Source organism: Notechis scutatus, chromosome 4 (genome assembly GCF_049901735.1).
Source record: "Notechis scutatus isolate UNSWTSFEM ecotype Mainland chromosome 4, rNotScu1.2, whole genome shotgun sequence".
NCBI lineage: Eukaryota > Metazoa > Chordata > Lepidosauria > Squamata > Elapidae > Notechis > Notechis scutatus.
This window is the reverse complement of record NC_142012.1, coordinates 123625411-123643589: the sequence shown is the minus strand read 5'-3', so window position 1 is coordinate 123643589 and position 18179 is coordinate 123625411. Positions and strand designations below refer to the sequence as shown.

The 18179-nt window shown below is 38.1% G+C and overlaps 1 protein-coding gene across 7 annotated transcripts in view; it reads right to left on the bottom strand.

Annotated features, from left to right (window-relative positions):
* Nucleotides 1–2657: 2657 nt before the first annotated feature.
* Nucleotides 2658–18179, bottom strand: part of LCOR (ligand dependent nuclear receptor corepressor) — a 72800-nt gene continuing 57278 nt past the window's right edge. For all 7 annotated transcript variants that reach the window (XM_026672329.2, XM_087964689.1, XM_087964693.1 and 4 more), the window contains one exon: nt 2658–9767. In XM_026672329.2, the coding sequence (XP_026528114.2) occupies nt 5084–9767 (4684 nt within the window). In that variant the 3' untranslated portion in view covers nt 2658–5083. The remainder of the gene's footprint in view (nt 9768–18179) is intronic.

The window sequence follows — 18179 nt, the reverse complement described above, 5'->3', positions numbered from 1 at the left end:
GTGCTATTTTCACTTCAGCTTGAAGGTTTTAAGAAGTTTAATAATTGAAATCCTTTCTCCCATAACACAGCACTTGTTCTAATGCAGAATGTAGTCTGTAATGGTTTTATAATGCTTAATATCAAAATGTCTGTATTAAAGGTGTTGGCTTTAACATAGAGGAATATTTAATGACAAGTGTGAAATATTTAGCCCATGCACAGGCTTACATCTCAGTAAGATCTAGGATTTTGATTTTGCAGCAAAAATTCCAGACCAGGTAATAGTTCTTCTGTTTAATGCTATTTGCAGTAGAAAACATGCCTTTATTTTAAAAAAAAAAATACCCACCACCTTTCTATAATATTGCAAACCAACAGGACTCCTGAGACTTGTCAGCACAAAATACATGAAATAAATATTTTAAAACTATTTATATTTACATTATTATTCTTCCATTTTGTGACCACCTAGGGAGAAAAGGCAGAATTTATCCTGCACCTAGGAAAACATTTTAATCTCTAGCCGGATGCTGTGCAAACACAGCATCATATTCATGTGTCTGTATTACACACACATATATATATACATATACGTATATATTCACATTGCATTTGAATGTAATGCATACATACACACAGTTAGAAACTTTTGATAGCAATGTAGAGTTGTTTATGCAAATCATTACATACATGTCAGAAAAATCATTCAGACTCCATCCATTTTTAATTATTTAGGAAGCCTGCTCAAAAAACAAGCTTTTAAAAAAGAGAAGAGTTTACTCTCAATGCAAATGTGAAACTCCTGAGATTATCCTAAGATAAATATTCTACAGCCCCTTGGGTAAATACAAATACAAAAAACACACCCAACCCTTTTGTTCATCTATTCAGTTCTTCCCAAAGACTGAGATAGGCAGATATTGTTTAGTATTATTAAAAGGAACTGTTGCAGGATATAAGCTGTTTCAAATACAGGTAGTCCTTAATTTATGAGTAACTTACTTAACAACTGTTTGAAGTTGACAGATTTAAAAAAAAGGTTACTTATGTCTGTCCTAATAGTTACAACTGATGCAACACTCCTTGCAATCATGTGTTCACATTTCAGGCACTTGGCAATTGGCTTGCATTTATAACCAGTTGCTGTGTCCCATATTCACATGATCATGTTTTGCAACTGTTTTGCCATCTTCAGGCAAAAAATGCTCATCAGATAAAATAAGTTCACACTTATAACTATGTGGTTTGCTGAATAGCCCCATGGTTCGTTTAACAACCATGGTGACTCACTTAATGACCTGATAAAAATGGTTGTAGAATCAATTCTGGTCACACGGTAACTCAATTTATGACTACAATGGCTTACAGCCAAAGATCCAGTCCACTGTGATTGTAAGTCAAGGACAACTATCTTTTGCAATTGATTGTTGGTGGTTTTGTGAACGTCAATGGTCCTCAAATAGCTCTCTGGATGTTTTGGAATTGCACCCAAGAAGCTTACTACTATTAGTACTATCAATGTTTTATTTTGCTAGAATTGTTCTACTTCTTTTTGCACATCTTTCTATTTTATGATTTTCTCCACTTCTTCATCATCATCATTTCAAAGTAAAAGTATATACATGATGAGAATATGTGTTTGACAGGATGAAAAAGAAACCATTAACAGAGAAAAGTGAGTGCTCCAATTGTTGTAGAAGTTACTGTTATGCACAGAAGGTATAATTCTTCACTTCATAAACTACAAGAGTTTAAGCTGTTCTATACAGCCATTGCTAGAAACTACTGAATGCAACAGCATCCCCAACCGCAAAGCATCAAGAGTTTGGCTAAGAGTAGGATTACTAAGAGAGAATGGAAGCATGCCAGTTGGAAGAATTGTAGACAAAGAAAAAGACCACAGTAAGGAGGATAAGATACAAATATGATAAAAACCAAACAACAGGACAGGTTTGGGGGACTTTTCCTACGGTAATCAGAACGTGAAACTGCACCTTACATATCTAATATCTATTAGATGGGGGAAAGGTAAAATGTTCGTAATAGAATGCAAGGCACATAATTAAGTCCTGTAGTTTCTAAAAGAAAAGCCTCGCCCAGCAATAGTACAAGCCAAGTTTCAAAGTTCATTTTAATGAAGAGACTTGAGTGTCAAAAAAGAAGTGTTTTGAAGGACATCCGAAGGAACTCTTTAAAAAAGGTATTTGAATATTAGAGGCTCAACATCCTTGCCAGGTATGAGCTGAGTGTCACAGGGACTGAAGCACAGAGCACTGTCTTCTAATTAGATAACTCTTTGTTTTCTTTTATCTCAAGACTTATTAGCTCTCTATACCAAGTTGCATATATTTTTTAAAAAGTACCTAAACTGTTTTGAACTGCTTGGTTAATCTCATTTCCTAATATTTTGATGTATACATAGAAAAGGTATGTCCAGCTGGCAGCCAAGAGTGCTTAATTGTAGGATGGCATGGTCTTCTCCAAAAAATAGGAAGAAGCTGAACTAAAACTATCAGCAACTCTGGGCCTGGCAACCGATCGATATCTCAGAGTTATGCAACTTTGTATGAGCAGCAGATTAGAGCAAAACAGGGTGGATTTGAAGCTGAAGCATGTTACATAATGCTTACACAAGGAACATTTAGACTCTAGACCACACAAGAAATTGGACAGCACGACTTGTAGAAAGATTTTATTAGCAGAGATCTAAATCAGAATCACTTAGCTTAAAGTGATGTACCACAAGAAGCCCCAACTACCCAGCAGTTTGTTAGGAAGCAGCCCTGGGCAGAGAGAGCAGGAGGTTTTATGCATATCTGAATGTAATCATGTAAAGTTGGGAAAAAGAGATTTTTGCAACCCCTTGCCATCACCACACACATGCATGTGCTCACACATTGACTTAAATAGTTTTAATACTCCTGGTGGAATGTCTAGCACATTTGATATTTACAATTAAAATAGCAACCAGACAAATTCATATGAATCTTTACAGAGAACATTAAGCCTAACCTGATGCTTACAACAATTAATTTTATACATGGTGGTTTAAATGAAAAGAGAAGTTAAAAATCAAATGATTTAAAAATATTATATAAAAATGGGTGCACCCTGATATGTCTTGTAGCTTTAGGGCACCCTCTCAAGTCACAGACTTGGGTAAGCAACAGGGCTTTACATTTTCAGATGCCAAATTCCAATTTCCTTGATCAATGAGAAACTTTACAACAGCTAGTTATCAATTTTCTGCCTGCAGTAATGAGCTTTGGTATAAGAGTAGAAATGCTAATGTACTCTCTATCCTTTAAAAAAATCGATGTCCTCACACCTTCATTCTCCCCAAAGTTTATCTTTTCTTATATTCAATAACCCCCTCACTGCCTGGAAAGACTGGTTCAGGCCAGTTAATACAATCATGCCTAAAGATGTTTTGAGTTTGTTGATCTCGTCTGGTATCCATGGCAAGCTATTCTGAAAGGTCAAACTATCTGAAGGCCTTCACAGGAAGCTCTCAGGAGTCAAACATGGCAAACATGAGGAGGTCTGCACAAATTTCTAAGCAATTATCTAGGCCTTTGTTGTGCTTAGCGAGAGCTACAAAAATAAAAAGCTGGTCCTTACCTTTTCTCTCCAGCCTCAGAGCAAAAGGAGTCACTGTTACCCCCGCAAATGAGCAGCACAAGACAGGATGTTTTCTTTTGAGGAAACATTGCTTCCCTTCTTATTTATCCAAAACAAATGTCTGAACTGGAAAAGTGACTATTGCATTTTAAGTACATTGTATTCTCATAGGAATGACTTCTTTAAAGAAAGATGACACCTTTATCTTTATAGAATACACAAATTAAACTTTGAAGGTTAAGCCAGACAACTTGCATATAAAATTAATGAATAATCGATGAGCCTACACTCTTCTTGGGGGAAGGCAGAAAGAAATTTACTTCATGTTAAGTTGCAACCCATACATTTGTGAAAGTACCAGAAAGTTCCAGCTGCTACTTTATTCACAACCAGCATTGTCATGTTTTTACTTTTTTAAAAAGCCTTCAGATACCTGAAGAAATCTATGGAAAAGAAACTTGCAACAACTTCATAGTAAAGAAATTTTAAAAATCTTCAGCAATGAAAGATATCTGACAAGGAGCACCTTCCAATACTTCTTCTTTACAGGTATTTTTCTCTGAGATCCATACTTAATTTTAGCATCACCATATGCTTATGAACTCAGAAGTATTTTAAACAGGGATCCCCCCTAAAAAACACCCCAGGAATTTTGGGGTAAATGCATTTCAGAACTATTCCAACAGAAATTGAGGCAGCATTTTAAAAAATTGCCTTTAAGGTGTTTAAGGTTTACAGCAATGTTAAACGAGGCAAGCAATCTCTATTTAGGGTAACATTTTCCATTCATCCAACAGGACTAGTTTCTTGGGTAGGCCAAGCATGGCTGACTATCACCGAAAACATAAAAGATCTTTTTGACACAAATCCTGGCTAGCTTACAGCCAAACCCTAAAGCCCAAAGTTACATCACATAGGTAATTATTAATAACTTAATAATAAAATCCATCATTATAACCTGCTAGTAAAGAAGATAATTAGAGGAGGAAACAGCTTTGGGTTTTGGCTTCATAATGCCCTGCACGAATTAAACAGTGTCAGTATGCTACAATGCACAAAAGGAAGGAAACGCTCCGTATGAACCTTAGCAGTCATGCCATCAAACTCTGTGGGATGTGCATAACAGGTGGTTCTCTTTCCATTACAGTACAAGGGCATGTGCATTAACCCATAAACTGCTAGCTTCAAATCAAGCAGACTAATTTATTTGTTTCCTAACATGATAAATAAGGCACTGTACTTTGAACTGAAACCGCCATGCTTCCAGTTCAACTCCAGGAACTTTCAACTTTTCTTTCTCCGTGATATAGAAAAATGGTGTTCCTCTCTAGATGCAACACAAATCGAAGGCTCCTTAAAAAGCAAGAGGAAGATGGCCTTTAGCCAGACCCAAGCACCCTTCCCTCCTTCCCTGTTCAGCAGTGGAACTACTGAAAGAAAGAGGGAGAGTTTCTATGACACACTTCCTACCCAAGACGTTGCTACTTTGCATCCAGCCGCCTGCGCTTGCTGGGAGAAGATTCTTTCTTTGCCCTCAGCTTCCTCTTGTTCCGAGTTTTCTTCTCCTGAATACGTTTCACTGACCTGGTGAGAGCTTTCTCGCTGCTTGCCTTTTTAAGAGACTGGCTGGGGGGATCTCGCACTATTTTCTCCTTTAGAGCCTTCATAAGCCCTTGCTTAGCAAGCAGTCTGGCCTTTTGACTGGTACTGGCTTTCCCCGTGTGGGTGGAAGCCTTTTTTTCCCCAGGTCGTGAGTCAGTTAGTTTCTTTGACTTCTCATTCTGAGAGGTGTGCTTATTATTTCTTCCTGCCATTGTGTGCTTTCTAGTAGCCGGAGCTCCCACTTGCTTCACTTTACTGACTTTCTTGACAGGGATTCTTTCCTTCCTTGAAGGACTCAACTGCCGCACAGCCGGTGTCCTGATATTCTCATTCGGTGTCTTTTTTTTGCTTTGCTGAAGGCTGCCTTTAGCAGAGGTGTCCTCCTGTAACTTTCCTTTCCCCTTTCTCCCCTTTCCTCCCTTTTCAACCGGAGTAGATTTAGTAGGAAGTTGGATGGCTTTCACTTGCTGGGCCAACTTGGGGGACATCAAAGGTTTAATGCACATGCTCTTGTTGCTTGAACTACTTTCGGCCAAGAGCTGCTTGGACACACAATCATGCCTCTCCTGTTTGACCACTCTATGGAATCCATGAAGTTTGCCTCTCAAGTTGGAATATTTCCTCAAGATCCGTGAGCTAGTCTGCACCGGCATGCTAGGAGAAGGCTGGATGCTCTTGGGTCCAATACATTGTGCCAAGCTGACTTCAGGAGGAGATGTCTGCTTTGGACCATCAATCTGCTCTGACTCAGTCTGGTCACCATTCTCTCGAAGTCTGGTGCACAGCTTTTGGATCTTTATAGTATTTTTTGCTGGGGTCATGGCAGCAAACTTCTTTAAGTGTTTCTTTAGACGCTCTGCTTGGAGAGAACTGGGATAGATGCCAGAAGAACAACCCTTCTGTAGTGGAAGCTTCATGGGAGGAATGTCTCCTGGGATACGTGTGTTCAGCTTCTTCACAATGACCAGAGATCTGGTTTCAGTTGTCTCCATAAACCATTTGCAGATATTGGATATATCAAAACCCTTCATGAAAAGCATCTGAACAGGGGACAGTTTCTGGACTTCAGTGGATCCTTTAAATTTTCGAGTCCTCTTCTTGCTTTTCCAAATCTCTTTCAACTTGTCAGATTTATTCTTGACCTTTGGAGCTGGCTGAGCCTCCTTCTCCAGCTGAATCCAGCCTTTCTGGATCTTCATATACTGGGTATTAAAGTTAGTGATGAGTTCTTGGTTGTCTTCCTCAGCACACCATTCCACAAATCTGGGCTTGTCAGAAAGTACCTTCATGCTGTTAAAACCAATAGAGTTTTCATTTCCTGCAATTGGTTCATCTGTGACAACAGGATCTGCTGATGTGGTCATGATGTCAGAGTTTGCTTGTACAATTACTTTTTCTGATGTATTTTTTGTAGCAGTAGCCACGTGAACTGCAGTAGGGGTGTGCCTCAAGTTATAGAACTGTAGGGCTGGTTTCTTAGATTTCATTGCCTTCTCTGGCTGTGCATGCTTGCTACCAGGACACGTGAAGCTACTTGTTTCATGTTGGTTGGACAATACTTCAATAATATTCATAGGACCGTCAGAATTCTCTAAACTTTCTGGCTTCAAATCGACTTGCTTTTTGGTTTTATCAGGCATCTCTGTTGGAACATGAACACTTCTCTTGTCAGAATTGGCTTCTAAGCAAATTTCAAGCATTGCTGCTGGCTTATCTTTGTTATCTTCTCCATTCTGGCTTCCCTCTATTACAGATTCCTTGGCCATCAGTTTCTTATAGGTCTGCCTTATTGTGATGTCATTTTTCTCGTCTGCCTGCTGTTCAGTAGATTTGCTACTATCATTTAGCACTGTGTGATGGCATCTGTCATTAGGAAAACACACAGATGTTGACCCATCAAGATGTACCTCTCTCTTAAAACGCTTAGCACCAGGACTTTTAGAAAGCTTTATCTGTAGCTGAGGAAGCTGAAGAGAATCGGAAGAACAGGGTTGTTCAGCACTGTCTTCTGTAGCCGCCAGAGACTGCTGGCTTCGAAGACAGCGATCCGAAACAGTGTGGGTTTTTTTCTCCTGCCTTCGTTTTTTGTCTATGCTTGTTTTGGAAGAAGTCTCTTTCTTGTCCTTTTCTGATATTTTGGGCTGTACTATAGTTTCACTATTAGCCTCCACTTCCTCATCAGACTTGGTGGTCTCATTGATGTCTATCGTATCAATTATATTTTTCTCTCCCTTATCTTCATTGACAGCCAGAATGGGCAGCACATTTTGACATTCAACAGAGAGTCCTTCTTTCAAATTCTGGGAATTTTCAATAGTGGTTTTGTGTGTGTTAGTACAATCCAAACTGAGAGGCAGCTTTGCTGCTTCTAAATTGGAAAGCAGCTGGGGAAGCTCCACATCCATTTTGATAGTTGCCACCACTGAAGATTCTGCAGAAAGAGTTTCTGAAGGTTCTCGGTCAATATGAGTAAGAAGTTCAGGCACCCCACTGGTAGGATGAATTACAGGAGACATGCTCCTTGGGCTGGCAACAAGCTGTACAGGTGATACACTGTTGGGAATATAGGGAATCTCTGAAGGAAAGGTCATACAAGGGTCCAGACCATCAAAAGCGGATGGTACTACCGAGGGTTCTGCCAAGTCTATAGGGGAAAGTAGTGGGGGTTCTATAGATGGCGATACATCTACAACAGAAGCAGGCTCATCTAGTGGAGGCAATAAGTCCATGCTATTGGCTGATACTTCAGGCATCAGTAGATCCACGCTAACATGGGGTTCTGGCTCTATCAGAACAGGAGTTTCTGGGATAGTCACATTTCCCAAGGACGTAGAAGCTGTTTTATCATTAGCAGCTTCTGAGACAAAATGTACAACAGAGTCTGCTATACTGTCACTATTTTCTTTAGGTCTATTACTGTTATAAGAATCAGAGCCAGAGCTATGTGCCTCCAAGATGCCAGTACTGTCTTGCAAGTCCCCTTCATTCTCTCGAGGGAAAGAGACAGTCATTGTCTGCAGTGAAGACCCAAACAAGCTGTCTTTATCTGAGTGAAAAACAGGGCAGGGAAATAGAGAAACAGGCATAGTAGCTTCTTCAACAAGACTAGCTTCCTTCTGCTTTAGGACACTGACCTCAGAAGAGATGCTTTCATAAGGGCATTGTTCAGCTCTTATTTCATTGAAGGTATCTTCTTGAGTAGGGGCTGCTGTGGAAGATCTTTGATCATCATTGCTATCCACAGGTTCAGCTGCAGCAAAATAGCTGCCACTAGGAAGAGAAATGCCTTGGATAGGACTTGTTAGCACCTCAGGCATTGCCAGGATGTTCCCATTCTCCTGTGAATGCGGAGTCTTGGCCAAGGTGCGGATAGTAGGAAGCTCACAACATTCACCATTGTAGTAATATCCACGAGTGCTCTTCCTTGCTGTCTTTCTTGCCGATAATGTCTTTTTGCTCTCATAGTGACATTCTGTAATTGGTTGGCTAATATAGACAACATCATATTGATTATCATAGTCATTTATTCTTAGTCCTGAAGACTTCTTGCTTTTACGTGTACTTTTAGTAGAAGCTGAAATACTCTTTACCCGGGAGTGCCCATTGGTGGTTTTGTGGTGCACTGCTGGAATGGAATTAATAGGCAACCAATTGTCTTTGGCATTCTCCACATGAGTCTTGTCACCAGGATGCATGTGGCAGACTCCCTTGCTTTTTCCTGAAGCCAGATAGTGATTCTCTACCTTCAATCTTGTTTCTTGGTCATTGACTTCAGTATCCTGGTGTGTAGAGGCTTTGGAGCTGCACTGCAAGGCATTCTCTTTGTCTGCTCTCCGTGGAGAGCTAGTGGTGAAAGCTGGCTCTCGAGTTTCCTCTGGGAAAGCTCTGAAAGGGTTCTTTAAAGAATTCACCCTATTCTCTAAATTTTCCTCATTAATGTTTACATTTGTTGCTTTCACAGCTACGTAGCCTCCCAGTAAACCTCTACTTTGCACCTGATCTTTGTCCTCTTCACCTTTCCTAGACCCCGTCTCTTGTTCAGTAGCAGAGTTCTGCCCTTCCAGATTTTTAATAGAGTGATGGGTATTGGAGGCAGTGAGGTACCCTTGGGTGGGACTATCTCTGGGACTTACAGAAGTTGTTCTAATAGTTGGAAGCTCAGGGAAATCTCTTCTGACAATAGAACTGCAATTTTCTCTTCTGTCTGTAGATTTCAGTTCTACAGCATGTTTCAGCGCATGGCATAGTATTCGCAAAGAGCCACGGGCCTCTGATTGTTCAGCATCCAGCAGTAGAGGGAGTTTGGACTCAGAGCACGAAGTTCCACGCTCCTGGTTCTCAATATGATATTGGCTGCACCCTGAACTACAAGTAGACACATCCATGTTTTCAGGTCCAGATAACTGCTGGCCTTCATAGCCTGTTTGTACTTCAGTGCAGATGTTGCTCAGGACACGGACGAAGTGTTTCTGGTGGTATGGGCAGAGTCTGACCATAATTTTTTCCAATGGAGATTTTGGCTGGCCAAGAGAATCTATTGCTACTGCCTCTGCTGTCTCCTCACTAAAGAAAAAGGGAGAGAGAGAGAGAGAGAGAGAGAGAGAGAGAGAAATAGTCAGTATAGTACAAAATTCAGGAACAAAATTCCCAGCATAAATTGTTCACAATTCTCTTCACAACTGAATTCTTTCAAAAGACTGTTTCTTTAAATTCTACTGTAATTGAGCAAGTAGGTAACACAAAGTTCCAAACAATATTAACATTTTGCCTGGATTTCATTTCTGGTTTCTGTCTATGTATAACTCAAGCATTACTACTATCTGAATACGACCCTGTTTACAACATAACCCTTAAGAGGAGTGAATCTAATGAGGTGGGAGAAACAACCTTAACAAATTAGTATGCAATGACAAGCTATACAGAGCCAGTGTGATATAAAAGTTGGGACTGGGAAGATCCAGATCAAATATTCCCAAAAATGTTTATAGAAAGCTGTTGATCAGCAATTGCTCTTCAGTCTCTCTCAGGCCAACCTATTTCAGGGTGATTTCTGTGAGTAAAAATTGAAGGAAGGGGTACGACTTGGTAGGGGAAACCTTTATATATATATTTTAATGTTATGCATAGTACCCTGAACTCCTGAAAGAAAGGTGTGGTAGAAATCTAATGAGCAAAACTTAATAAGTTAAAAACTGGCTTGGATAATATCTACAAAGTATATAACACCAGATAAGCTATTTTCATTACTGTTGATTCTAAACACACAGACAATACAGTACAATGTATCATTCTAAACATGTGGTTACAATCTCTTCAAAACATGCTGCAAGATTTAACTGCATCAAAGGCTAAAATCCTAAGAAAATATAAATTCCTTCATGTGTGCAAACATCTTGGGGGGGGAAAAATACATCAGCCTAAAGAAGGCAGCAGTCATAACTATAGTACTTATAACAACTGAATAAAAAAATAGCTTTTAGTCTTTGGAAGATTCAAGGAAAATGCAATTTCACCTTTCATTTATTTCTTAAAGATACCTTTCATTTTCTAAGGAAAAGAAAGGAGCCCCTGTGGATTTTATTCCACTAGCCATTGCCAACCATAGGGGGCAACGCTCATCTCCATTTCAAAACCATTGAGCCAATGTTGTCCGAAGACGTTTCCATGGTATGTGGCCAGAATGACATCGCAGAGTGCTGTTTCCTCCCCAGCAAAGTGGTACCTACTTATCTACTTGCATTTGCATGCTTTTGAATTGCTGTGGAGGACAGGAGCAAGGGAAGACAGGCCCACTTGTGTGCTGCCCTGGTCTTGAACCTGGGCTGTTGGTTTTCTAGCTGACAAGCCCAACATCTTAACTACTGAGCTATTGTGCTGCTCATTTTCTAAGAGAGAGTATTTATTGTTCTCATATAAAAAAGCATTTCATATTCGGATTATTCAGATTCCATTCTTACAAATAGCAGAATAGGTGGTACAGTAAGCATGTTTCCAGGCTATACCAATTCTTATTGCAAATAAGGGCACAAAGTAATGTAGTGTTCAACATTACAAAACTATAGTCTACCTAAACATAATTAAATACCACAGAATTAATTCTAACTTATCCCTATTTTGCTTTTGCATGATGGTCAATCACACTGAGCCTCCAGCTGCATTTAGAAGGAGCATGAAGAAACATGAAGTCCATCAAGTTCAGGTGCAGATACACATTTTAATTCTATCATTTGTGGTGATGAATCGCAGGATTCTAATAAAAATATATATATTGGATCTACAACCTTAGATTTGTTGGCCTGCAATAGAAACTACATTTACTAAGTTTTCCATTTGGGGATTTATCCTAATCTGTTCAGCTCAAAGGTAATATAATAAGTAATAATTTTAATACAGTAAATTTATGAGATAAATAATGTGATAGTTATACTTAATAAGCTAAAAGAAGGGGAGGAAGGAAAAGAAAAAGAAAAACAGCAGCCTAATCCGAACCTTGTAGTGCCCTAAAATAATTTAGTGTTCTTAAACATAGAATAACTAATGAAAATTAAGATAAGATTAACCATAAAACCTGCTGGTGTACAACCTGATAAAGTAGATAAGCGTAGAAAAAAATGGAATGTGTGCCTTATATATACACAGATTCAAAGAAACTATTATTGTGAAGCCTTACTGTGCTCAAAGAATCAAAGGTCAAAGAATACAATCAGCACAAAATTCCATCATCATTTTAACTTGTGTGTGTGTGTGTGTATCTTGAGAATTTTCATTAGCACACATCATTCCCCACAACTTATAGTGTTCTCATTTTACAAACTCTTTATGTACAATTCTTAAAAATAAAGAAATTATGACTATCTAGGAGTTTATCTACTTTGTTTATCTGTCCTTTAGTTATTTTCATTTGCAACCTTTTATGTTTATATGTTTATGTTTATAATTTACAAATATATATGACTATTTAGAATCACATGTAGGGTATAGTTTTATATTTCTATTGAGTGACAGTAATCAACAATACCTCATGAATACAGAACTGAAAAACTATGGGGGGAAAACCTAGGGCAGAATTTAAATACTATAAATATAATTTCATTTATTTGGAGGGTTCAATCATAAGCACACTGGGGAACGCTAGACACTATATTGAACTTTAATTTTAAGTAAGTTTATTTAAGGCTAGCTTCATGGAGCAATTTCAGTGACATTAACCATGTATTTTGACAGCCGATAGTGCTTCTTTAGGTAACAAAAATCTTGAAAGCTCCATGTCAAAACAGAAGTGGTTCTGGACTCCAAACTACACTTTTTATTGTTTCATAAATATAAACTGTATAATTTGTAGCCTTAATTTCCACCAACCCCTTTAAGTAAAAATAAAACCTATGTTACTATAACAAAGGTATTGTCTCAATGTTTTCACAAAAAAAGTGGCTGCCTTTTTTCAGATTGAAGCTGCAAAGGCATGCCAAGGATTCAGTAAAATGCAATCATGATTTAACATCCTCCAGCACATTTGAAGGTAGTCTTGCATTATAGCCAAAATTTCCCCAGAGGGAAATTAGTTTCAGATTATTCAGTACTAGTGCTTGACACTTTAACAAGGAAAAGTAGACATCCCAAAATATAAACTTTAAGAGCATTATCAATAAACAATAACAATATGCATTTACTATCCTTTTCCACTATTTATAAATGTTCCTTTCCTATACAAAAACAAAAGCAAAGGGAAAAATAGATTTTAAATCCAGGCTCTCAAAAACTTGAAATGCAGACTTTACTAAATGCATACTGTAAATAAACATTTCACTTAGTCTTACTTCTGATAAAAACTTTCCCACAAGAGAAAGTTATTTTTCTCTTCTAATTTCTTGCAGAAGGAGGCTTTCACCTTTTTTAAAAATGATGTTTTTACTTGTGATGACTGGCTGTTAGAATGCCAATCAAAGTATGGCTACTCGGCTGCCCTGTCCCAGTTTATATTTCAGAGAGAGGAGGAAATTAAGGAAAACGGGATTGCAGAGATACAGGTGAGAACAGGCAAAAGGGAGACTCAGAGCCCTAGCCTATGAAAACCTCCACTAGTCAGAGTTATGAACGACTAGATTATAAGTATGTAATAATAATGAATTAACATGTTTATAACCCAATCTAAAGTTATTTGATAAAAGTTCATGTGTTTTTAAATGTGACTGAGCTACCCTATATCTTCATGTTCTACTCAGGTTTTTTGGTGGTAAGAAGATACATCTGGTAGAGGTCACCCAAATGTAATACAATTTTGTTTTAATTTCGAAGAAGAAAAAGGTAATAAGGAATAGACACCCAGAACAAGGAGGCTATGCACCAAGTACTCAGAATGGAATTAAAGTATATGAATGGGATATGGCTTCTCATGAAGTCATTTGGATTTGTTCAAGGGGTGTGGGGGGGGGGGGGGGGGGGGGGGGGGGGGGGGGGGTTTGGGGTGGGGGGGGGGGTGGGGGGGGGATGGGGATTTTTATTAATTTATTTTTTTTTTTTTTTTTTTTTTTAAGTTTTTTTTTGTGTTATTAATTCAGTATGGGGGGATAGACGCCAAGACCCCATTCCTCAAAATATAGTTTGTTATATACTCCTTTCCCCACATTCACTTTTGTGAAGTAGGGAATGGAAGTCAAGTCAGAAGCAGTTATTTTTTAGGAGTTGGCTCGGGAAGGCAGGCGCCTGTGGCGCGGCTCCTGGTTTTGCCTTCCCCGCAAGGGAGGGGGGGGGGGGGCTGGGCCGCGCAGAGCCGCCGCAGCCAATTAAATTAGAATTAAACTTCACTCTTTCCCTGTTAATACTCTGGAAACTTTTCCAGAGTGTTCCATGAATAGTTTGTTATTATTATCTTTACCATGAATTTATGTATTAAATTTATTGTTTTACTCTATTATTTGAGGCAGCTTGTTGTAGTGATTAAGATAGAGGCTAGTAACTGGAAGACCATGAATTCTAGTTCTGCTTTGGACCCAAAGCCAACTTACTGACCTTGGGCCAGTCACTCTCTCTCAGCCCTAGGACGCAAACAATGGCAAACCACTTCAGAAATCTTGCCAAGGGGCTTGTCCAGGTAGTTGCCAGGAACCAACACTGATTCAAAGGTATCCCACTCCAAAAAAAAAGTTAGCATTTAGTTTTGTAGGATTTTATTTCATTAGTATTATAATCAATTTAATATTCATATAATTTTAATTAATAATTGATTGTTTTAATTTATTTATAGTTACTGTGTATGTTTTATTGTTATAGATGCTTTTTCCTGACTGTTTTGAAAAACCACTATGAGTCTGTATTGATTTGGCGGTGTACACACAGAATAAATAAATAAATAATCTATTTTTGTCGACGAGCATATGATAGAACATCAAGAGCCAAGCTATGATTTCCACAAACAGAACTGTTGCCATGCAACAGTCATAGTGCCACAATTAATGCGCTTCAGAATTTGCTGTACTGTGAAACTGTCTACATAGTAGGATGGGTGGAAAGAGAGATCTGCCACTGATTGATTTTGTTTTCAATTAGAATGGGAACAGAAATATCTACATCTATACTTCATCTTTTTTTCTGATTCTGATCTGAAAGATGCATACAGATGATAATAGAGAACGCTGCAAAAAATCGATACCCTGACAAAATGTTTTAGGATGGAAATCGAAGATATAGCTGGTTAGAAACAATAGCAAGTTTCACTTTGGATGTTTTGGAGGATTTATTCATTGGAATAAAATTTTTAAAGGTTAAATATAGTCAGTTTAGCTCATGGTTACAGAATCACAAAAAACCTTTTCACTTGGATGCACACTTATTTTTTGTCTTGCTTAATAAAACCTAGGAGTATGATTTTATACCAGTTACAGGAAGGGAAAGGAAATAAGTAAATGTTCCTTGATAGCAGAACTGCTGTATATCCACACACACAAAAGCACACTTTATCACCCACTCCAACCAAAGTTTCTCACTATTCAATATATCTAACCTTTCCACCTTTGTTTATTTCACTGGAAAATCAGTTTCAGATTACAGGTATGTAAGAAGCAGCGGTAGAACAAAAGTTCAAGGCTAAGTGTTTCTGTTCCTTTCAGATCATTTTAAGCATCACAATTATAGATCTATAAAGAACAAGGTAAAACTATAAGCTTGTATCTCACACCCCTAGATTTTTATATACCATCTCAGATTTATTTATTTCCCTTCTGCCTTATGCTTTTCAAAAATCTAACTGATTACCAGAGGCAGCTCTAGCATTACCCTGCTGGAGTTACAGCTGCCTCCCATTCAAAGTAATGGGGTAACAAAAATAAAATTTTAGATAATTATTTGAGGAGGTTATAGTTCAAGGTTATTAAAAAATAAAGGGAAGAAATATAAAGCTGCTTTATTTGATCAAAATTAAAACAGATATGTGGTTATTTCTGGTAAACCTTAATGGACTTTTGCTGATTAGAAATGTGCCAGTCCTAAGGTTTTAAGGATTTGTTTATAGGTAAGGGATGAGATATGGGAAGAAATCACTTACTGTATTTTAAGAGAAGATGATTAGTTACAACTGTGTATAATTATTGCGATGAAGGGAAAACCATTTCTTTATATATCTTTCTTTTTCTTTACTATTTTTTTGCACATTCTATTTTTTATTTTTCTTAATTTGTATTATATTTTATCTTTCAAACTGTAATGTTTAATAAAACTATTTTTTTAAAAGTGCATATATTAATTCTGTAAGTGATTTTTATTTTACTTTTTAAGAAGGCTGATCAATGTATCAAAAGTATATTCCTGGGCTGTAGCTTCATATGCCTCATCTTCCTAAAATGGATTGATTGCTAAACAATGGAACTGAAAAGGACTTCTAAATAAAGCAATTGCACTTAAGACTTCTATACTGCTTCATAGTGCTTTACAGTTCTCTCTAAGCAGTTTACAGAGTCAGCATATTGCCCTCAACAATCTAGGTCCTCATTTTACCAACCTCGGAAGGATGGAAGGCTGAATCAACCTTGAGCCGGTGAGAATCAAACTACCAAACTACTGGCAGCCAGCAGTCAGCAGAAGCAGCTTGCAGTATTGCATTCTAACCACTGTGGCACCATGGCTCATTATGTACGCTATGGAAGCAAGGGAATGCACAAGGAAAAGGCTTACCCCTATCCAGTGCCAAATGTAAACAGGGATGGTTCTCCAGGATTTGAAGGGAAGAGAATCAAACAAATTTTGTTTACTGTAAAGACTTGAGATATTTCCTTAAGAAGTTGCTGGCTTTATTTTCATGGGCACAGCTAATCATTATTTTACCATGCCTGCAAGTTAAGAGTTGTAACATTTTTTATTTTTAAAAAATAGCCTTCTTATATTCTGCCCACATCTAACCCAAGTCAGATGGGTAATTCTCTCTCACCTAAATACACATGCACCTGAGCACATTCATTCTGGAGTGTTCTGCTCTCCCCCTCTTTTCCCATACAATATTTGAACCACCAGCTGTGACGCATCTAACAGCCTTCTTGTGGCTAATTGAAAAACATTATCATTCAGTCCATCCCTTTAAAACTAGGGGAGTTTTATCATGCTGAAACATTAACCCACGTACTGCTTCCTTTTCAAGGGCTTTGAACAATGGTCCAGCTAATTTTCATGCTCATCAAGGACACTGGGGGCTTTCCTATTTTCTCCTGTTAGGATAGTACAAACACCACTCACTGCCTTACAAGCGGCTCCATGGATAAAACCGTAAGAGCATATAGCATTTATATAACATAAATCATAAATAAGAGTCTACAAGTGGATAAATTCATAAAAAGCTTTAAGTAACCAAAAACAAAAAACAAAAAAAAACCCTGCTTGTAAAACCTTCATCATTATCGCAAGATAACAATTTAAGCCTAGAGAGACTAAGCATCGCATGCTACAAAAGTATATATAGTAAGACAATTCTGGTTAACATTTTGATTACATGCCATAAAGTGTTGACTCTTAAGCCGCCATAGATAGACTTTCTCCAGGATGATCTTCCTCTTTCCAGTATTTCAATGAGGCAACCTTCATTGCTGTAACTGAGCCCATCCCCCCTGCGGCTGGCTGTCCTCTTTTCCTCATTCCTTCTACTTTTCTCAGTTAAGTTCAGAAATAATCAACAATAATTGCAAAAGGCAATTTTACCTGGAATAGCTTCCATCCTGCAACAATATCTTTAACACCATCGAACAAGATATAGGTACCTATCCCAGGTCAATAGGTTTATAAAAATACCAAATCCAGTCTGAACACCTGGGTGACTATGCAATGTACCGATCATTAACAACATATATTCAGAACATGATTAGTTTGATCCTGATCAATTGTGCTTCAGATGAGAACTCTGGATCATTTGTTCTATGATCCAGGTGTTTGTTTTCTTGGCAATCTGTGGTATTTTCACGTGTCTTCTTCAAGAGCTAGTTCGAAGGATCAATGTTCTTTCTATCTTGAATCTCAAAGTCCAACTTTCACTTCCACAGAATATAATAGTAAAAACTACGCCCTGCACAATTCTTTTGGTCTTTTTTAAATTTTAATAAAGTTGACAATTGAATAACTTTAAACATTATGAGACACATAATACATTCAATTATTTTGATATAGTGACATTTGTGGATTGGTTTCCAAACATTTTGTTACCAGCTAGGTAACATCTTCAGCAGAGTTTAGGGGATGTCAATGTCAGTGTTCTTTTGTTTTTTAAGGGCTTCAGGTATGGGTGTCAAGTAAGGGCCTTGTGCTGGGTCAGCTGTGAATCATCAGTTATTCTTGTGATGGATCTTGTGATAAGGAGATTACATCAGGTCAGGGTCATTGGGAGGTGAACTGCTGGTGGAGTGCGTGTGCATGGGGGGTTTGAGGATTGGTGCTATCTCTGGTTGGTTTTGTGGTTGACTTGGATTTTGAGGGGTTCATAGGCTGGTTGTAGGTCAATGA